At 38.4% G+C, this 15,491-nt stretch overlaps 4 protein-coding genes and 1 non-coding gene across 5 annotated transcripts; 4 read left to right on the top strand and 1 right to left on the bottom strand.

The window, feature by feature from the left end:
* Positions 1–1,028: 1,028 nt before the first annotated feature.
* Positions 1,029–6,907, top strand: LOC146163850 (uncharacterized). The gene is made up of 5 exons (XM_083380611.1): positions 1,029–1,345; positions 2,638–2,912; positions 3,891–4,037; positions 5,644–6,096; positions 6,425–6,907. Exons 1-5 carry the CDS (start codon positions 1,029–1,031, stop codon positions 6,811–6,813), a joined length of 1,581 nt encoding a protein of 526 aa, XP_083236737.1. The 3' UTR covers positions 6,814–6,907.
* A 224-nt stretch (positions 6,908–7,131) lies between these two features.
* Positions 7,132–10,637, bottom strand: LOC146163851 (nucleolar protein 16-like). The gene is made up of 4 exons (XM_083382267.1): positions 10,520–10,637; positions 8,633–8,808; positions 7,566–7,675; positions 7,132–7,495 (listed from the first exon to the last, which is right to left on the bottom strand). Exons 1-4 carry the CDS (start codon positions 10,624–10,626, stop codon positions 7,334–7,336), a joined length of 555 nt encoding a protein of 184 aa, XP_083238393.1. The 5' UTR covers positions 10,627–10,637; the 3' UTR covers positions 7,132–7,333.
* On the top strand, positions 8,045–8,119 carry Trnaa-ugc (transfer RNA alanine (anticodon UGC)). Its single transcript has one exon. It is a non-coding gene; the product is annotated as a tRNA-Ala (tRNA).
* A 560-nt stretch (positions 10,638–11,197) lies between the features above and the next one.
* LOC146163853 (transcription factor BTF3 homolog 4-like) lies at positions 11,198–12,267 on the top strand. The gene has a single exon (XM_083381230.1). It carries the CDS (start codon positions 11,287–11,289, stop codon positions 11,764–11,766), a length of 480 nt encoding a protein of 159 aa, XP_083237356.1. The 5' UTR covers positions 11,198–11,286; the 3' UTR covers positions 11,767–12,267.
* Positions 12,268–12,270: 3 nt separating this feature from the next.
* LOC146163854 (uncharacterized) lies at positions 12,271–15,422 on the top strand. The gene is made up of 4 exons (XM_083381229.1): positions 12,271–12,971; positions 13,644–14,065; positions 14,327–14,569; positions 14,838–15,422. The coding sequence occupies exons 1-4, from the start codon at positions 12,289–12,291 to the stop codon at positions 15,395–15,397; spliced, it is 1,908 nt and encodes a 635-aa protein (XP_083237355.1). The 5' UTR covers positions 12,271–12,288; the 3' UTR covers positions 15,398–15,422.
* Positions 15,423–15,491: the final 69 nt, after the last annotated feature.

Here is a 15,491-nt window from a genome sequence, read left to right on the forward strand (position 1 = left end):
TTGGTATGTTAAGTTAAACTTTTGCGATCAAAAATAAGATTCGGTATTCTGTGTAATTATAATATGCGTCGTACAGCAAGTAATATCAATATAGAAAAAAAAATAAAACTGCATCTCTTAAACCAATAATTATATTACGGGCTGTGACAATTTTTTGATACCAAACAATATTTTGTAACACAAAATCGATATTCTTTTTTTAGCGATAAAAGCTTGAATCACCCGATGACGAAGACAAAAACTCTTGTATCGACAATGAACCACTAAAAGCCCGGAACAAGATAACACATTGATTTTTAGGGAATCACATCCAATTGTTCGGGCCAAATCTTTTTTGTACAAACGAATTCACCCAACGCTTGGAAACGATTTACTTTTAGGGATTGCGATTTTAATTACGTTTAGGTTAACGCGGATGCAGTGAGGATATTTACCTTTCTACGAAGACTCTTTTTGTTTCATAGTAAATAAAAATCAACCCCGTACGATAATAGTTTCACCGCTTATATCACTTTCTATCAAACACAAAATACTCTATGTTGGTTGTGCTTGGCTTTTGATGGCCACATGGGGAGGTTTTTAAAAATATCACTTCAGCGTGGTTTAGTAGTGCTTTTGTGTGAAATTTTAAGTTAAACACACTTGGCTGCTTGAGGTCACTGTGGTAAAAGGTGGTGTGCAAAAACGCAAAATGCAGAAAATGCTTGGGGTGTGAGAAATCGATCAATAGGCAAAGGGCAGCTGGTCTTCGATAAGCCCACCGCCGCGAAAATTTCTCCCTTTTGTCGGTTGTTTTCGAATAGACTTGCCCAGTTAGCCTTCATTTTGCGTTAGATGCAGTGAGTGGATTAGAACATTCACTTCGCTATCCCTAAATATTATTTTTTTTTATTTATAGCTTAACGATGTAGGGTAAAGGTTGTGTAAAAGTGGTATTACTTGAAACAATTGTAAAAAATCAATAATCAGCGTCGAAAATTTTAAACCGCTCGACTGGGATCAGTAAGTGCAAAATAGATACCAAGAAAATGGCTTCTGGTCACATCGCGCAAGACTCGTTCCTGGCCGTTTACCTGGTGATTATGATACTCTTAACATTGGGCGAGAACGTGCTCATTTTGGGGGCGATCAGCGTGTCGCGAGTGCGAAGGGTGCACTTGGCGCAGATGTGCGTGTTCGGCATTTGTGCTGTTGTGTTGATTCTGCCTTGCACGTTGGTGGCGGACACGAACCGAGCCCTCATAGCCGACCAAAGTGGTGAATTCCTGTGTCAACTTGTCGGGACCGTGTCTGCCTTCTTGCATCGCGCTACGACGCTCAACCTCTGCTTGGCCTACGTGGACCGGTAAGTGGTGACGATTGACGCAAATTTACGCTTTTCGCCTTTAATTTCAACCAACTTCTTTCTTGTTCGGTGATGTTTTTAATGAATTTTCTAGACTTGTGCGGAGCGCTATAATTCGTAGTTCAAAATCACATCGTCGCTAATGAGCTTTAATTAACAGCTGGTAATACACGGCAGCCCATAACAGAATTGATTTGGTAATATAAAAAAATGAGAATTGATTCTGTTTGTTTTGATTTGTCTACTGGTGTCGAAGTTTAATAAATCGCTTTCGCGAAACGTGACCGTTACAGCAGGAATTGCTAACCGGTTAAATCATATGAGAGGATAAATTTCGCCCAACAGTGACTTTCAACAGAACTCAAATTTATATTTAACAAACAGATATTTTATAGTAAAAGTGCTGGGACCGTACAACTGGTAAAAAAACTCGTACTACTGAGTTTAATATTATTTTGTACTTTTAACAGGTGACGCAAACTTTGCAAAAATATAATAATTATATAACAGTTTTCGTCATTTTTTTCGCAAAAGCTACCTAGAGTGAGCATTAAGAAAAGTTTTAACCCTGAACTTTTATGCGGTTTAATATTGGTAGAGGGATTTTGGTGAATTTGTTTATCGTCGGTGTTTGTAATAATGGTGCAGGTAGGGCCAGAGTTGAACTACGCGTCGGCAGAAGGTTCACGTTTTACCTTTTTGTTTAAGGTGTAAGTGTTAATGTCAGTGTAACTGGGTGTAATAATTTTAATATTTATACTGCCCCAAAAAACCCGGTGTTACCCAGGTAAAAAAATGGCGGAACACAAACCCCACAGTGATCCGGTTAAAGACCACCGTCAGCTGGTTGTTATGACCACTTTGTTTATACGAATGTAACACTATTGTAAGCGTGTGCTGCGTTTCATGCGCGTGTCGTTTCGCGCTTGACCTACTTTTGTATGAACTAGTTATGTAAAGTTTACCGCTACTGCTAAAAGTTGTCACTTTCACCGACGGTTTAAAGCTTAAACAATTTGCCCGTCCAAACAAATTTTAGCACCGGTATTGAACCTTTATGCCAAGGTGGATTTTTGAATAACGACTCTAATGTAAGCCTTTTTATCCTGTTGATGTAGACACTTCGGTAATCAAATGGGTTACAAACGACAGGTGTAACTTTTATTCGATTAATTGTGCCATTTTAAGCGAGACCAAAAATGATAAACCGGACAAACTAATTAAGCGCGTATCAAATTTGGAAGGAACAATTATTAGGCGACAATTAACACGTTTTATTTAAAATCGCGCAGTTGCCTGGTGATCGCCTATCCGATGTCGTACACGGAAAGCCAGAGGGCCATGTTCAGTGCGACGACGTCCATCTGCAACTCGGTCACGGCAGCCGCATTCGCGCTGGTGCCTTTCCTGCTCGCCCCAGTAAACGGAGTCAGCGCCTATAGGCCGCTCCAGAACGTGCCGATCTGCGTGTTTTTGCCAGCATCGCCGGTCGACAGAGTCTTTCTATTCTTGGACGCCTTCGTGTCGTACGGCCTGCCTTGGCTCGTCGTTTCAACCAGCAGCTTGGGTGAGTTGATTTTTCGTGACGCGTTCGAGGCGATCCGATATCGGGAAAATTGAATTTCGCTGCGCCGGCTTTGTGTCATATAATCACTACATTTTTTACGGAACGCTTTATTTTTCAGTTACATAATGTTTTAAGGGGCTAACAGGGTGAAGGGCGAAGGGGGAGATGAGCCTGTAGGGGTGGCATTCCACCCTCTTTTTCAAAGAGCGAAAATATCTGATATATTTAATGCTGGCCTGAAGGGCACAATTTAATCAATCACATTTCTGCTTGTTTTTGGTTGGCGAGTTTGGGGTTCAACTTTTCAACAAATCAATTTATCCGCTTATAATCGCTTAATGTTTTTAGCTTATAAAAACATGATAAAAAGTTGAAAAGGGGATTTTAGGAATACAATCACGTAAGTCCGGAATAAAAACGGTGTCGTTAATATTCAGATCCTGTAAAATGTACATCCCACCTTAAAAGTTTATTCTTCTAGAACATTTAGGCCAATGGTTAGCTACCTTTTTATTCTCGGGCCCCCATTATCGAGCTAACGGGCTCATTTTTTAAGACGAAGCTGTACCCAATAATTTTGCATTAAAAAAATATTAAACATCTATAGTGCACTCGCAGACCCTTGCAACTTTTTACGTGGAATCCTGGCTGGGAACCAGTGATCTAAACCGTTTAGGGGTGTTTCACCTTTTCTTTGACCACCTAACAAATTCATATTTTCGCTTTTCTGTAAAATCTTACCAAGGTATTTTTAGGGGGTTTAAGAGGCACTTATAATTATAAACTTCTATATTCAAGCGTAAGCTAGGACAACACAAAGCTGATGACTTAAAACGGTCAGAATCGTGAACACATAGCCCAAACCCCCAAAAAACATAAAAAATAACAAAAAAGTTAACCACTTCTAGGAAATTGGAAGAGGAGAGTACACTCATGCAGTCTTTTGGAATATCTGAAATACTTTTTACATTTGAATAGGAATGCTTTACATCGCGTGTTCAACGGCGACTGGACGGAGTAAGATCGCGCCATTAAAGCTTGGTACGTTTTCTCACAGTAGCAAACAAAGTCGTTTGAGTGAAAGCATACCTGTGGCATGGGCAATCGACGGACCACAAAAAAAAGGTAATTTTTTTAGACACGCAGCGACTCCGTGCGAGCTAAACTTGTCTCAAAATATTATACGACAAAAACACAATTCTAGATTATAAACTGTATTTTATTTGGTAAAATAGAGTCTTACTTTTTTATCACTTGTCGTACTGTTCGTTTCAATGTGTATTATCGGCATCATTATACCGGATTTATCGCATAGCTTATACCAGGGTTTTCCAAACTTTTTTAGACCACGGACCACTATTTGTGAATCTGTTATTTCGCCGGCCGCAATACAAAGCAAAAAATAACACAAAAAAAACTGACAACATCAATCGGATGGATCGGATTCCACGGAAAAAGTCCACGGAAAGTCTGGACAAGTATTTTTCCGAATGGCGATAAGAATTAATTATTACGTCATAGACGAGGAATACGAGAATTTTTCGTAAATTTTTTTGACTACAAGGAAGGCGCAACAACTAAGATTTACGATACTGGATGGCAAAAGCTTTCGAAATCATTAGTTTGTGAATAACTTCGGCAATTGTCTTTGAAAGTGTACTTTCAAAACTTTTTCAAAAAGGGTAGCCTACTTTTGAAAATTTCTTGTCATATTGCCACAGACCACCTGTGAAATCGTCGCGGACCACCAGTGGTCCGCGGACCACAGTTTGGGAAACCCTGGCCTATATAATGGATTCTATTAAAGATATCAATAGGCCTATGCACTAAAGCAAGTTTTAAACCCTGTTTAATTCATTGGGATACAAATTATAATAGAAGTAACATTCGAGTCCACGTTTCTAGCAACGAGTATCCGCACAGCACCTCGGCTTTAAAAGTTGAAACAATGCACACCCTTAAAAATAGAGTTAGCTCCACCAGGCAACATATCAATAGATAGAAATCGCTCTTCTGGTGTAAACGAAGTATAAACCGACGTTTCGGCAGCAGATACCAGCTTACCTCATCAGGGTTAATAATTAAAACAAGAGTGCGTTGGCCAACTTATATACAGAGAAGTAAAAAATTGAAAAAATGTAGATTAATAATTCTAGGACAAATCTCCTAACGCCATGAATAAAAAGGATATATGGTATCCGGCAATCTACTCGTCGTCGTAGCTATACGCAATAGCTGATAAACGCTTGTTGTCCGACCGTGCAGTCCTGCACCGGATGAGTCCGGCGCGTCACGGCTCTGTATATAAGATGGCTAACGCACTCTCGTTTTAATTATTAACCCTGATGAGGTCAGCTGGTATCTGCTGCCGAAACGTCGGTTTATACTTCGTTTACACCAGAAGAGCGATTTCTATCTAATGCACACCCTGTTAATAAGCTAACCTAATACTGGGGATTTTCAAACATAAGTATGTGTCAAGCCATAATACGGAGAACTTCATGCAGAGAATTTGGCAGCATACGCAAGAACAACCAACGAGAAAAGCTTATAGAAGCTGTGTTATGCGTTTGTTCTTTTTTAAGTCGTCCGCGGTCAGACACGAGTCTTTATTTTAGTCCAAGATGGTTGGAAATTTGCTCACGCTATATCACATTACTAATCTAGGTTGGTTAAAGAAGTATAGTTTATACTAAATTATTTTGCTCGAACGTCGTTGTTTTATTTACAGAGCATCAGTACTCACATCCTTCCACAAGTAATACGACGAACTGCACAAAATACAGCAGTTCGCAAATTCACATCACCGAGTTTCCTCACGATTGTCAACAGGCGACACAGTCTTCCAGCTACACACCGATTCCCTCAACTACGTCCGAAGCGGGTCCGAGCTGTTTGCGCAAGAGAAAATCTCAAACTCTTGGACTCATTGGCGAACACAGCGCCGAAGGGCAGGAACTGCCATACACAGCGGAACAGCCGCCGCGAAAGAAGAGTTTGACCGCCACTTTCTACGACCAAGTTACCCTTCACTGCGACGGCACAGCGGACTGGCAAACCTGTACTGTGACAAACGGGAGGGATTCGGCGACTAATGGTCTTCGATTACGAAAGAGCCTGAAGTACGGCAGACGCAGCAGACAGAGAAAAATAAGGATTAGCTCGTCGATGTATCACAAGCAAGGTTTGGCTTCAGTATATCTCGGAGACGGTTTTAATTTTATTTAACCAACTAACTAATGTTCGGTGTGCACTAAACTAACCACATTATGTCAGTACGTTTTTAATCGCCCTAGCTTACATTGAAAACTTTCTTAATTACTTGTTTCCGAGTCCTATATGTCCGACTTCCAGCCAAACAAACCGACTCCACGGCGCTGCTTCGGACTTACAAAATTTCTTTAGCAACCAACAGAAATCAATAATTGTGACAAATAACAGGGCAAACGAACGTGATTTGACTTTTTCGTAACCGACTGTTGCCATACAAGGTGTGACTTTATATTTTTAAGGAAGAAGCGGTTCGTATCCAGGACGAAGGAAGAGCTTTCGCAAGAGAGGATTGCGGAGACGACGGTCGACCCGCCTCAACACCAAGGCGCTGTTCACGCTCACTTGCACCGTATTTGTAATCACCATCATGACATTGCCCGTGTTTTTGCTTCTCCTGGTCCTGGCCGACGAGAGTTCGATAGCGCAACAAGAAAAGGCAGGTTTTCCAGCCCGCGAGCTGGCCGCCTGCCTGTCCGTACTGTCGATATACGCAGTGTATCCCCTGCTTATGGTGGTGGCCGACAAGGAGATGAAAGACAGGATAGTTCAGCTCTTCAAGCGGGTGTTCGAACATAATCGTGGGCTTAACGAAGCCAGCGAAGACACGCTTGAAAACGAGTTGGCGTAGCTCTCGATTGAAGACGTTGGGACAAACGCACATCGGTTCCACGCTTGCCGAGAAACCTTCTTGAGCAACTTGACCGAAACCATTTTGGTGTTTATTTGGCCTGCCACTTTGTTCGTGTTTTGTTTATCAAAACTGACACGACTTTCAACACAGGTTGAGCAGAGAGAGCCAATTTCGATTAAGGCTAAAACATTGAGGTAACAACTCGTGAACATCGATTGTATTTGGGTTGTCTCCATTATGTGATAAAGTTCCTGTGTCAAAACTTACTCGTATATGTGTGCGTGCACTCGCACGAATAGCACCCTGTAGGTACTAAACAGTACAAAACTAACACATGCATTTACCTCATAAATATTAAGAAACCGCTGTCATGTTAAAAAGAAAGACAATCTATTTTTCTTGAGTTTACGTGTGAAAATACGTCATACAGTTTGTTACTACATTCGTTTTTCTTCGACCACTGAACATAAACCTTCTCATAATGTAACGTTTTGGTCCCGCAGCGTTGTTGACATCGTTATGTTGTCATTTCAACATCCTGTGTGATCATTTTAGATTGTTCTTGCTTGGATTCCAAATAGGCTTTATATTGCGATTTACAGCGCTTAAATTTGCGTATTTTATCACGGATTTGCTTGGCAGTCAGTTGATAGTGATTGGTTCGGTCCCTGGTCATTGCCTTTAAAAAATAATAACAAGTTGTTTTTTATATCGGAAATTAATTTACATACAACAAACCAGCAAAATACCTTATAATCTTCATTATATTTGTCCATCATTGTGGTGCAAAAGTGAACGTCATCTGTAGGAAGTTGCTCCTTCTTTTCCTTTTCTCCTAAATTTGCCTCAACTTCCATTTCTACAAAAAGAAAGCATTACCAAACCTACAAGTTCCAATAAATGAACATTCATCAAAAGAAGTTGGTTGTTATTTAGGTTTCAGATTTGCTCAGATTAACATTATAAAAACACACAAATAGATTACTTCAATTTTTAAAAGATATACATAAATTTGTTTTTGATGTATTTCAAAAAAGTGGTAGCAAATATAATATATTTAATAAAATACCTAATAACATTTCAAGATTCAATGAAACATTCACACATACGTGTGTTAATAGCTGAGATCTGGCCCGAGTCGAGAAACAACCATACGCCAATGCTTGCTTGTACTAACAGATTGAGCAAGCATTGGCGTATGGTTGTTTCTCGACTCGTTCCCTTCTGAGTCTGCATAGCTCAGTTGGTAGAGCAACGGTCCCTGCTTGACCGGAGGTCGTGAGTTCGAACCTCACTGCAGGCTAGTTATTTTTCTAGTCTGCTCTGCTTGCATCATAGATCAACAGATTCGGTGAATCTGCGATGGCTTTCGGTGTACTAATTCTCGTAAGCCGTAGTCGTTGGTCAATAAGCAGCTTCGAAGGGCCAGATCTCAGCTATTAACACACATATGTGTGAATGTTTCATTGAATAAATGATATGGCACTGTGGATCCACTTCAATGAGGTTGCTTGTACTAACAGATTGAGCAAGCATTGGCGTATGGTTGTTTCTCGACTCGTTCCCTTCTGAGCATGCATAGCTCAGTTGGTAGAGCAACGGTCCTGGCTTGACCGGAGGTCGTGAGTTCGAACCTCACTGCAGGCTAGTTGTTTTTCTAGTCTGCTCTGCTTGCATCATAGATCAACAGATTCGGTGAGTCTGCGATGGCTTTCGGTGTAACATTTCAAGATTGCAGAAATATCGAAACAGCATATATATTGATATACAATTGTTAAGATTCTTAATCATTCAATGTCCAACTGTCCAACCTTACCTTTTATTACGATGGGCTTTTGAACAATTCTGTTTTGAACTTCATCAACAATTAATCTTGGTGTAGGCAACTTTCGTTTTATAGGCAAAGCCTTGTTAGGGTCGAATGCCAAACCCATTTCAGATAAATTTTGTTTCACTGTCTTTGAAACATTCCAAGAGTCCCGAATTTGCTTGCTAGTAAAAAATTAAACTTTTTAATGCTATTTATATGTACAGTGCTTCAGACCAACATGACACGTCTTTTTTGTTGCGCATAGAATATATATGTGTTAACTGCTTAATAAGCATTATGTCAAAAACCTAACAATGAGAAATATTGGAGTTCGAAAAGCATTCACATTGAGAAAATTAAATTGTATAATACCTTTTCTAATATAACATAAATCAAACAATAGAAAAATAACAAACTTAACGTAAAAATAGTGCAGAGCTTTATAAAATTAGGAAAGGAAAAAAAAACAAAAAACTCTATGCATATTATGTCAGTTTTGCATAGATCTCATGTGTGCAGTAAGAGAAAAAAAGAAAGAAATGTAGGTGTGCAATCAGGGTTTCCTGCGCAACCACCAGGGCAGTTTCAAACTAACAAGACATAAAGATGGTTTAGGTGTACAATTTTATAAATCAAGATGCACCTGTGACAAACAAACTGGACATTTGCTATTTTTCTAGGGCAGGGTGGCCAAACCAAGGTTAGCAAGTCAAATGTGATTTTTGCGTTCAGGTGAATTTTGGGTTGTTTATGATGTCCAGGGTCAATTCTTGTGTGCTTAAATTTTTAACTCTTTTAAACACTTCAACCTATTAAGATGCCTTAGTCGAGTTTGAAAAATCTTGTTGTGCACCAAGGGGGAAGGCTTTTGTCGCCCTTTTTGGTATTTAATTGCTTTTAAGTTTCATATTGCCAACTAAACTTATTTATCGCATCATATTTATTCCACGACACCATAAACAACATTAAAGATCAATCCCTTTTTAGATCCTATTCATTTTTGTAAAGTCAAGTCAAAAGATTTTAAAACTTTGACTGCTTAAAGGCATTTATTTAAGTAGTGTGAATGAAAATTTACATAAGTTTAACCTTCACAGTATTATTAGTTGGCAACATCCAGAATAAATCTAGCTAAGCAATGGTGGGAATGATCAGGAAGAAACATAAAATATCTTACATAAAGTATGTGTGATGAGTGAGAAAAAAGTTCAAGTTTTTAAATTAGAATAAAACCGTCGCACTGCACATGCGTTGCACGATATAATATATGAAAGCAACAAATACAAACAAACAAATATCTATTTTAAATTTTTAACCAAAAAATATGCTTATTAAAAAATGATATTCCAGCATTATGTCCTTCCACTTTTTGGTGTCATGCATTTATTATGTTATAGTCATGCATTTTTTTATAGTATAGTCAATATTTTGCCTGAGTTTTGTGGTGCAAGTTGTAGTCTGTCCCTGTTTTTTTTAGTATAGTTTGAATGCTGTTTTATGACAGACAATAGTACTCATAAGCAGCATGCAGCCATAAGCAAACTCTCAACGACAGTGTGTAAAACTTCAGCATCTCTCCTCGGTTTAATTGACATGATGATATTAATATACATAATGATTTTTCATATTGCTTTTAACCTCAGTTTACAAGTAAACAGGGTGCATGAGTTGGTCTCAACAACTTTCAGGGTTCGCCAGACCAAAAAAGGTTGAAGAGCACTGTTCAGCGCCTTTAAGTCAAGGAAGGTTATGCATTATTAGTTGGGTGAATTAATATTAAATCGCTGGACGACTCTACAAGAATAATTATGTAATAATGTTAATATTAAAAAAGTTAATGTATGTTGAGACTCAACAGTTGAGTTTGAACGTGAAAAAATGTTTTTCTTTTACCTTGCAATATTAGCACTTTTCTGCTTCTTTATCTTTCTTTTTAAATTCTTTTTGTTGTGAGAAACACTTTGAAGTTTTTTGCGTCGGTGCTTTTTTACGCTGGGCATGGTTGATTTTCTTAACCACCTATAATACTTACGCTAAAAAGTAAAGATGTTCGGAAGTAATAATTAGGTCGCAATGAGGGGAAAGTGTTTCGGGAAAGCCCCAATTTACAAATGTGAAGAAACATCGATGTCATTAGGAATAGAGGGTAAACCTAAACTTCTGCTTAAATACGAATAACTAGGAAACATTAGGTCGTTTGTGTCAAAATAAACTGACAACGGATAGCGATATTTAAATATACGATTTAAATAAAATACCACACTGCTTAAAATTACATTGGGGCTGCATAAGAAGAAATTCACTAAACTTGGCACATGTGTAGCTGATTGTCACAAGATGTCGCTTTAACGCAGTTATCTTTTGCAAAGGGGTGAATAATTAGAAATTGGTATAAACCAAACAAGACAACCTACACAGCTGTGTTACAAAATATAAGTAAGTGTTAACTATAGCACCTAATGGTATGATATAAACTAACTGAGCGCTTCACAACCTTTTAGAGCAAAAAATTAATTCAGCCAAGCACGTGTTTTTTATCCGTTCCTACACGCTTGATTAGTTTCCGTAAAACACTCCTTGCGAAACAGCTTCGAAACTTAACAGTTTGTCAGTAAAACTTCTCTTTTCAAAATAGTTTTGGGCCCTAATTCGTGGTTAAAATGAATAAGGAAAAGTTAAGTAAGCTCCAAGAGCAAGTGCGCATCGGTGGAAAGGGATCTGCAAGGCGTAAGCGAAAAGTCGTTCACCGGACAGCCACCACCGACGACAAAAAGTTGCAAGGTTCGTTAAAGAAACTCGCTGTCAACAACATACCGGGAATCGAGGAGGTAAACATGATCAAAGATGACGGAACTGTTATTCACTTTAACAATCCAAAAGTTCAAGCTTCGCCGTCGGCGAACACTTTTGCAGTGACCGGCCATGGTGAGAACAAATACGTCACCGAGATGTTGCCGAGTATTTTAAATCAACTCGGTGCAGAGAACATCAACAACTTGAAAAAGCTTGCGTCTGGTGTTCCGAAAGCAGCGGCTATGAACCAGCATGCAGCATTTCCAGAAATGGATGACGAAAATTCTGAAGATGTTCCAGATCTAACCGGTAATTTTGACGAACCATCAAAATTGGAGGTGGCCTAAAGACTCCACAAAATGCTTGAGTGTTTGAACTGTGAAAGTCGTTTTGGCATACTTTGGGATCTCTTGCTTTCGTGAATGACGATAAGAATTTTGTTAAACTTTGTGGGACAACCATGTTTTGCAGCGTTTTTTTTTATGCTTAGCTTTTCCAATTGTAAAAACACAACCTTGCTATTACAACTGTACCAAATTTTAAAATGGTTGCACAACCCTTTCAATTAATGTGCCTATTGGTTTTGCAGTTAACACAATGTCAACTATAAAATTGACTTAGTGAAGCATTAAATGACTTGTATCCTAGCTACTGCTGCTAAGCGTTTAAATATTTAGTTGATGTTGCATCAGTTAAATGTTAAACTGTATTTTGTATTTTACAGTAACATTTTTTATGAATAAAAATGTAATTGCACGAATCATTGCGTGACCTGAATATTTCTTGTGTTGCTTATTTCAAATAATAAGATTGTATAAACTGACTTTTGTGCCTGCATTTGTCCCAGACTAGTACTAAGGAGAAGAAAAATGTTAAACATGCTAAGATTGAAAAATTTTCAAGCTGTTTTAAAAAATGATTTTAGAGTTATAAGTTCAACCTTTGGAATGGTTCAAAACCGCCAAGTTTCTAGCAAAAAAGTCCGGATTGGATGCGCCTCTGGATTTTGGGGAGATACGGCAACTTCCACTGAACAATTGGTTGAACATGGCAATATAGACTACCTTGTGTCCGACTACTTAGCTGAGATTACTATGTCTCTTCTTACTGCAGCCAAGCGCAAAAATCCAGAAATGGGCTTTGCACCTGACTTTGTGAAATACGCTGTTGGGCCAATGCTGCACAGAATAAATGAAAAAAATGTGAAAGTGATAACTAATGCTGGCGGAACGAACCCCCAAGCCTGCGCAGATGCTTTAAAAAGCGCTGCAAAAAAGATTGGTCAAGATTTAGAAGTAGCAGTAGTTTTGGGAGATAACCTTATGCCAAAATTGAAAGATCTTCTAGTAGCGGGCAAAGTCAGGGATATGAATAGTGGTATTTCCCTCCCTAAAGGTGTGATGAGCATGAATTCCTATTTCGGTGCAGAGCCAATCCGGAAAGCACTTGATCTAGGTGCTGACATGGTAATAACAGGAAGGTGTGTTGATAGTGCACTAGTCCTGGCACCTCTTATGCATGCCTTCAACTGGTCTGTGGATGATTTTGACAAGTTAGTATGACCTATTTGTTATTCTTTCTTTTTTTTAAATTACATTTTATGTGATCCATATATTTGTACAATACATTTAGTCCTAAATTGTAATATTTAAAAGACTGTTAGCAACAAATTTTACTGGAAAATAGTCACATGTATAGTATCAATGAAAGTAAAATCTTTGTATTAATGTGCAACTGGTAGAAGCGAAAGTACTAAAATTCCTGAAAAAATATTATCATACTTTTATTTGTTGTACAGCTCAGCCAAATATAAATCCGACGTGCTACCTCTTTTACGAACTGGTTTTGAGACCATTTCTCATATTTTTTGACATTTCAACTCATTAAGTGGTAAAATGTTCAGCCTAAAAGCGTAATACCCAGGGATTAAAACTATTACCAATGGAAGTTTAATTAACTCATCACATCTGAATGCATATTTGTTGGTTATTCTACTTAGTTAACATTTAAAAAAATTGCAGCTTTTAAATTAGCATTTATAAGGGAGTGAATTATCTTCAAACCAGAGTTCACAAAACTAAGCATACAAACGGTGTACAATGTTGCACACCCTTGCTGTACAGACTACGAAGTACCGTTTCACCTAAAACTAATTTGTTGTACAAATAAACTATATATTTTCACAAATGGGGTGAATATTTTTTACAACTATTTTGAATTGCAGATTGTCAGCTGGAAGTTTGGCAGGGCATTTGCTGGAATGTGGTGCTCAGACAACTGGTGGTTTATTTACGGACTGGAAGTCAGTCCCTGATTGGGACAACATAGGTTTCCCCATAGCAGAGTGCTATGAAAATGGAGACATCTTGATCACAAAGCCGCCATCAACTGGGGGCATTGTAAGTCCAGCAACTGTTTCTGAACAGCTGGTTTATGAAATTGGCGACCCAGCAAAATATGTCCTTCCTGATGTTGTTTGTGACTTCACTGGTGTGACTGTAACTCAAAGGGGTGAAGATGAGGTGATGGTAAAAGGTGCCAAAGGCTTGCCACCAACTGACAGTTTTAAGGTGTGTGCCACTTATATGGACAGCTACAGAGCAACAGCTGTTTTTAGTGTTGCTGGAAAACGGGCCATTGCTAAAGGTAAATAAAAATATTTATTAGTTTCTCAGTAGTCCCCCTTAATTAAAACATATAAATGAAGGTGACAATACCTGTAACCTGAAACTTAGATGTTTCAAAGCTTTAAATCTAGATGTGTCAAAAAAATGAATTGCAGTATTACCCTGGGGTGTGGAATACTTGCCAGTATGAGCTGCTAACATCTATATGCCATTACTACCTAGTAGTTGATAATAGAAAACTTTACTGGGTGCTCAAAGTATTCAAATTTCTTTTTTTTAGGCAGGCGCACAGCTGAAAGCATTTTAAAACGAATTCAGAGAATGTTTGCCGCCAATGGGTTGCAGGATTTTTCAAGGATTCTTATTCATGCTGTGGGTGATGAGAGTGGCTACGGTGCACAGGCAAGACAGTATGGCGAAAACAATGAAGGCCCAAGGGAAACAGTGGTATGGCTAGCAGTGGAACATAAAGACAAAACAGCACTTGAAATATTTTCAAGAGAAATTGCAGCAGCTGGGACAGGTCAGCTTAAATTGGTGGTTTTATTAAACAATTTAATTGAAAAGGAATCATAAAAATATTCTAAAAAACATTTTGTGTAGACATCCAGTTAATTATTTTCTGGCACTATGATCTTGCTGTTTAAATATTAGCTTGCGTAATCACTATTGGTTCAAGCTTTATCTCAACTAATTTGATTGGGATTATGTATTTTTTTTTATTGATACCTTGTTTCATTTCATTACACATGGATTGGCTTTTTAGAATAATATTTTCATATTTTGTACAGGCATGGCACCAGGACTGTGCAATTTTGTTGGTGGCAGACCCAAAGCATCTCCTGTTCTTAAACTCTTCTCTTTTCTTCACCCCAAAAAAGACCAGGATGCAGAGATAGTTTTCAACGAAAAGGCTGTCAAACACAAGCATTTTGTTCCCAACCAACCAACTGTAATAGGTCCATATGAGCCATTGTCAACAAATGAATCCCTCCCCAGTGGCAACCACTCATTTTTGTTGGAAGATCTTGCATTCACCAGAAGTGGAGACAAAGGCAACCACGCTAATGTTGGCGTCATAGCACGACACCCCTCCTACATGCCTTATTTGAGAAAACATCTTACAAGTGAGCTATTAGTTCAATACTTCAATCACCTTTTTGAAGATGGTAATGCAGTGGTGGAAAGGTATGAACTTCCAGGGATAAATGGCTTTAACTTTCTCCTTAAAGATTGTCTTGGGGGTGGTGGTGTATCTTCCCTACGCATGGATCCACAAGGCAAATCTTTGGGTCAAATCCTGCTGGATTACAAGTTTGAAAACCTACCAGACATTGTCAGTTTAGTATAGAATTAATTATTATTCACTTCTTTACAGACATCAGTAGTTTGCTACTTTGTTGTCAGAATATTTTTCAATTGTTTTTTATATATATATATATATA

This window comes from Ascidiella aspersa, chromosome 2 (genome assembly GCF_963924565.1).
Source record: "Ascidiella aspersa chromosome 2, kaAscAspe10.2, whole genome shotgun sequence".
In the NCBI taxonomy this organism is placed as follows: Eukaryota; Metazoa; Chordata; class Ascidiacea; order Phlebobranchia; family Ascidiidae; genus Ascidiella; species Ascidiella aspersa.

Excerpts from the sequence above, each read along its gene's own strand:
- LOC146163850 (XM_083380611.1), top strand. The coding sequence starts at position 1,029 with ATGGCTTCTGGTCACATCGCGCAAGACTCGTTCCTGGCCGTTTACCTG. Across the intron at positions 1,346-2,637 it reads TGCTTGGCCTACGTGGACCG|TTGCCTGGTGATCGCCTATC; the intron begins GTAAGTGGTGAC and ends AAAATCGCGCAG. Across the intron at positions 2,913-3,890 it reads CGTTTCAACCAGCAGCTTGG|GAATGCTTTACATCGCGTGT; the intron begins GTGAGTTGATTT and ends ACATTTGAATAG.
- LOC146163851 (XM_083382267.1), bottom strand. The coding sequence starts at position 10,626 with ATGCCCAGCGTAAAAAAGCACCGACGCAAAAAACTTCAAAGTGTTTCT. Across the intron at positions 8,809-10,519 it reads AAAAGTGCTAATATTGCAAG|CAAGCAAATTCGGGACTCTT; the intron begins GTAAAAGAAAAA and ends ATTTTTTACTAG. Across the intron at positions 7,676-8,632 it reads AAAGCCCATCGTAATAAAAG|AAATGGAAGTTGAGGCAAAT; the intron begins GTAAGGTTGGAC and ends TTCTTTTTGTAG.
- LOC146163853 (XM_083381230.1), top strand. The coding sequence starts at position 11,287 with ATGAATAAGGAAAAGTTAAGTAAGCTCCAAGAGCAAGTGCGCATCGGT.
- LOC146163854 (XM_083381229.1), top strand. The coding sequence starts at position 12,289 with ATGTTAAACATGCTAAGATTGAAAAATTTTCAAGCTGTTTTAAAAAAT. Across the intron at positions 14,066-14,326 it reads AAAACGGGCCATTGCTAAAG|GCAGGCGCACAGCTGAAAGC; the intron begins GTAAATAAAAAT and ends TCTTTTTTTTAG. Across the intron at positions 14,570-14,837 it reads AATTGCAGCAGCTGGGACAG|GCATGGCACCAGGACTGTGC; the intron begins GTCAGCTTAAAT and ends TATTTTGTACAG.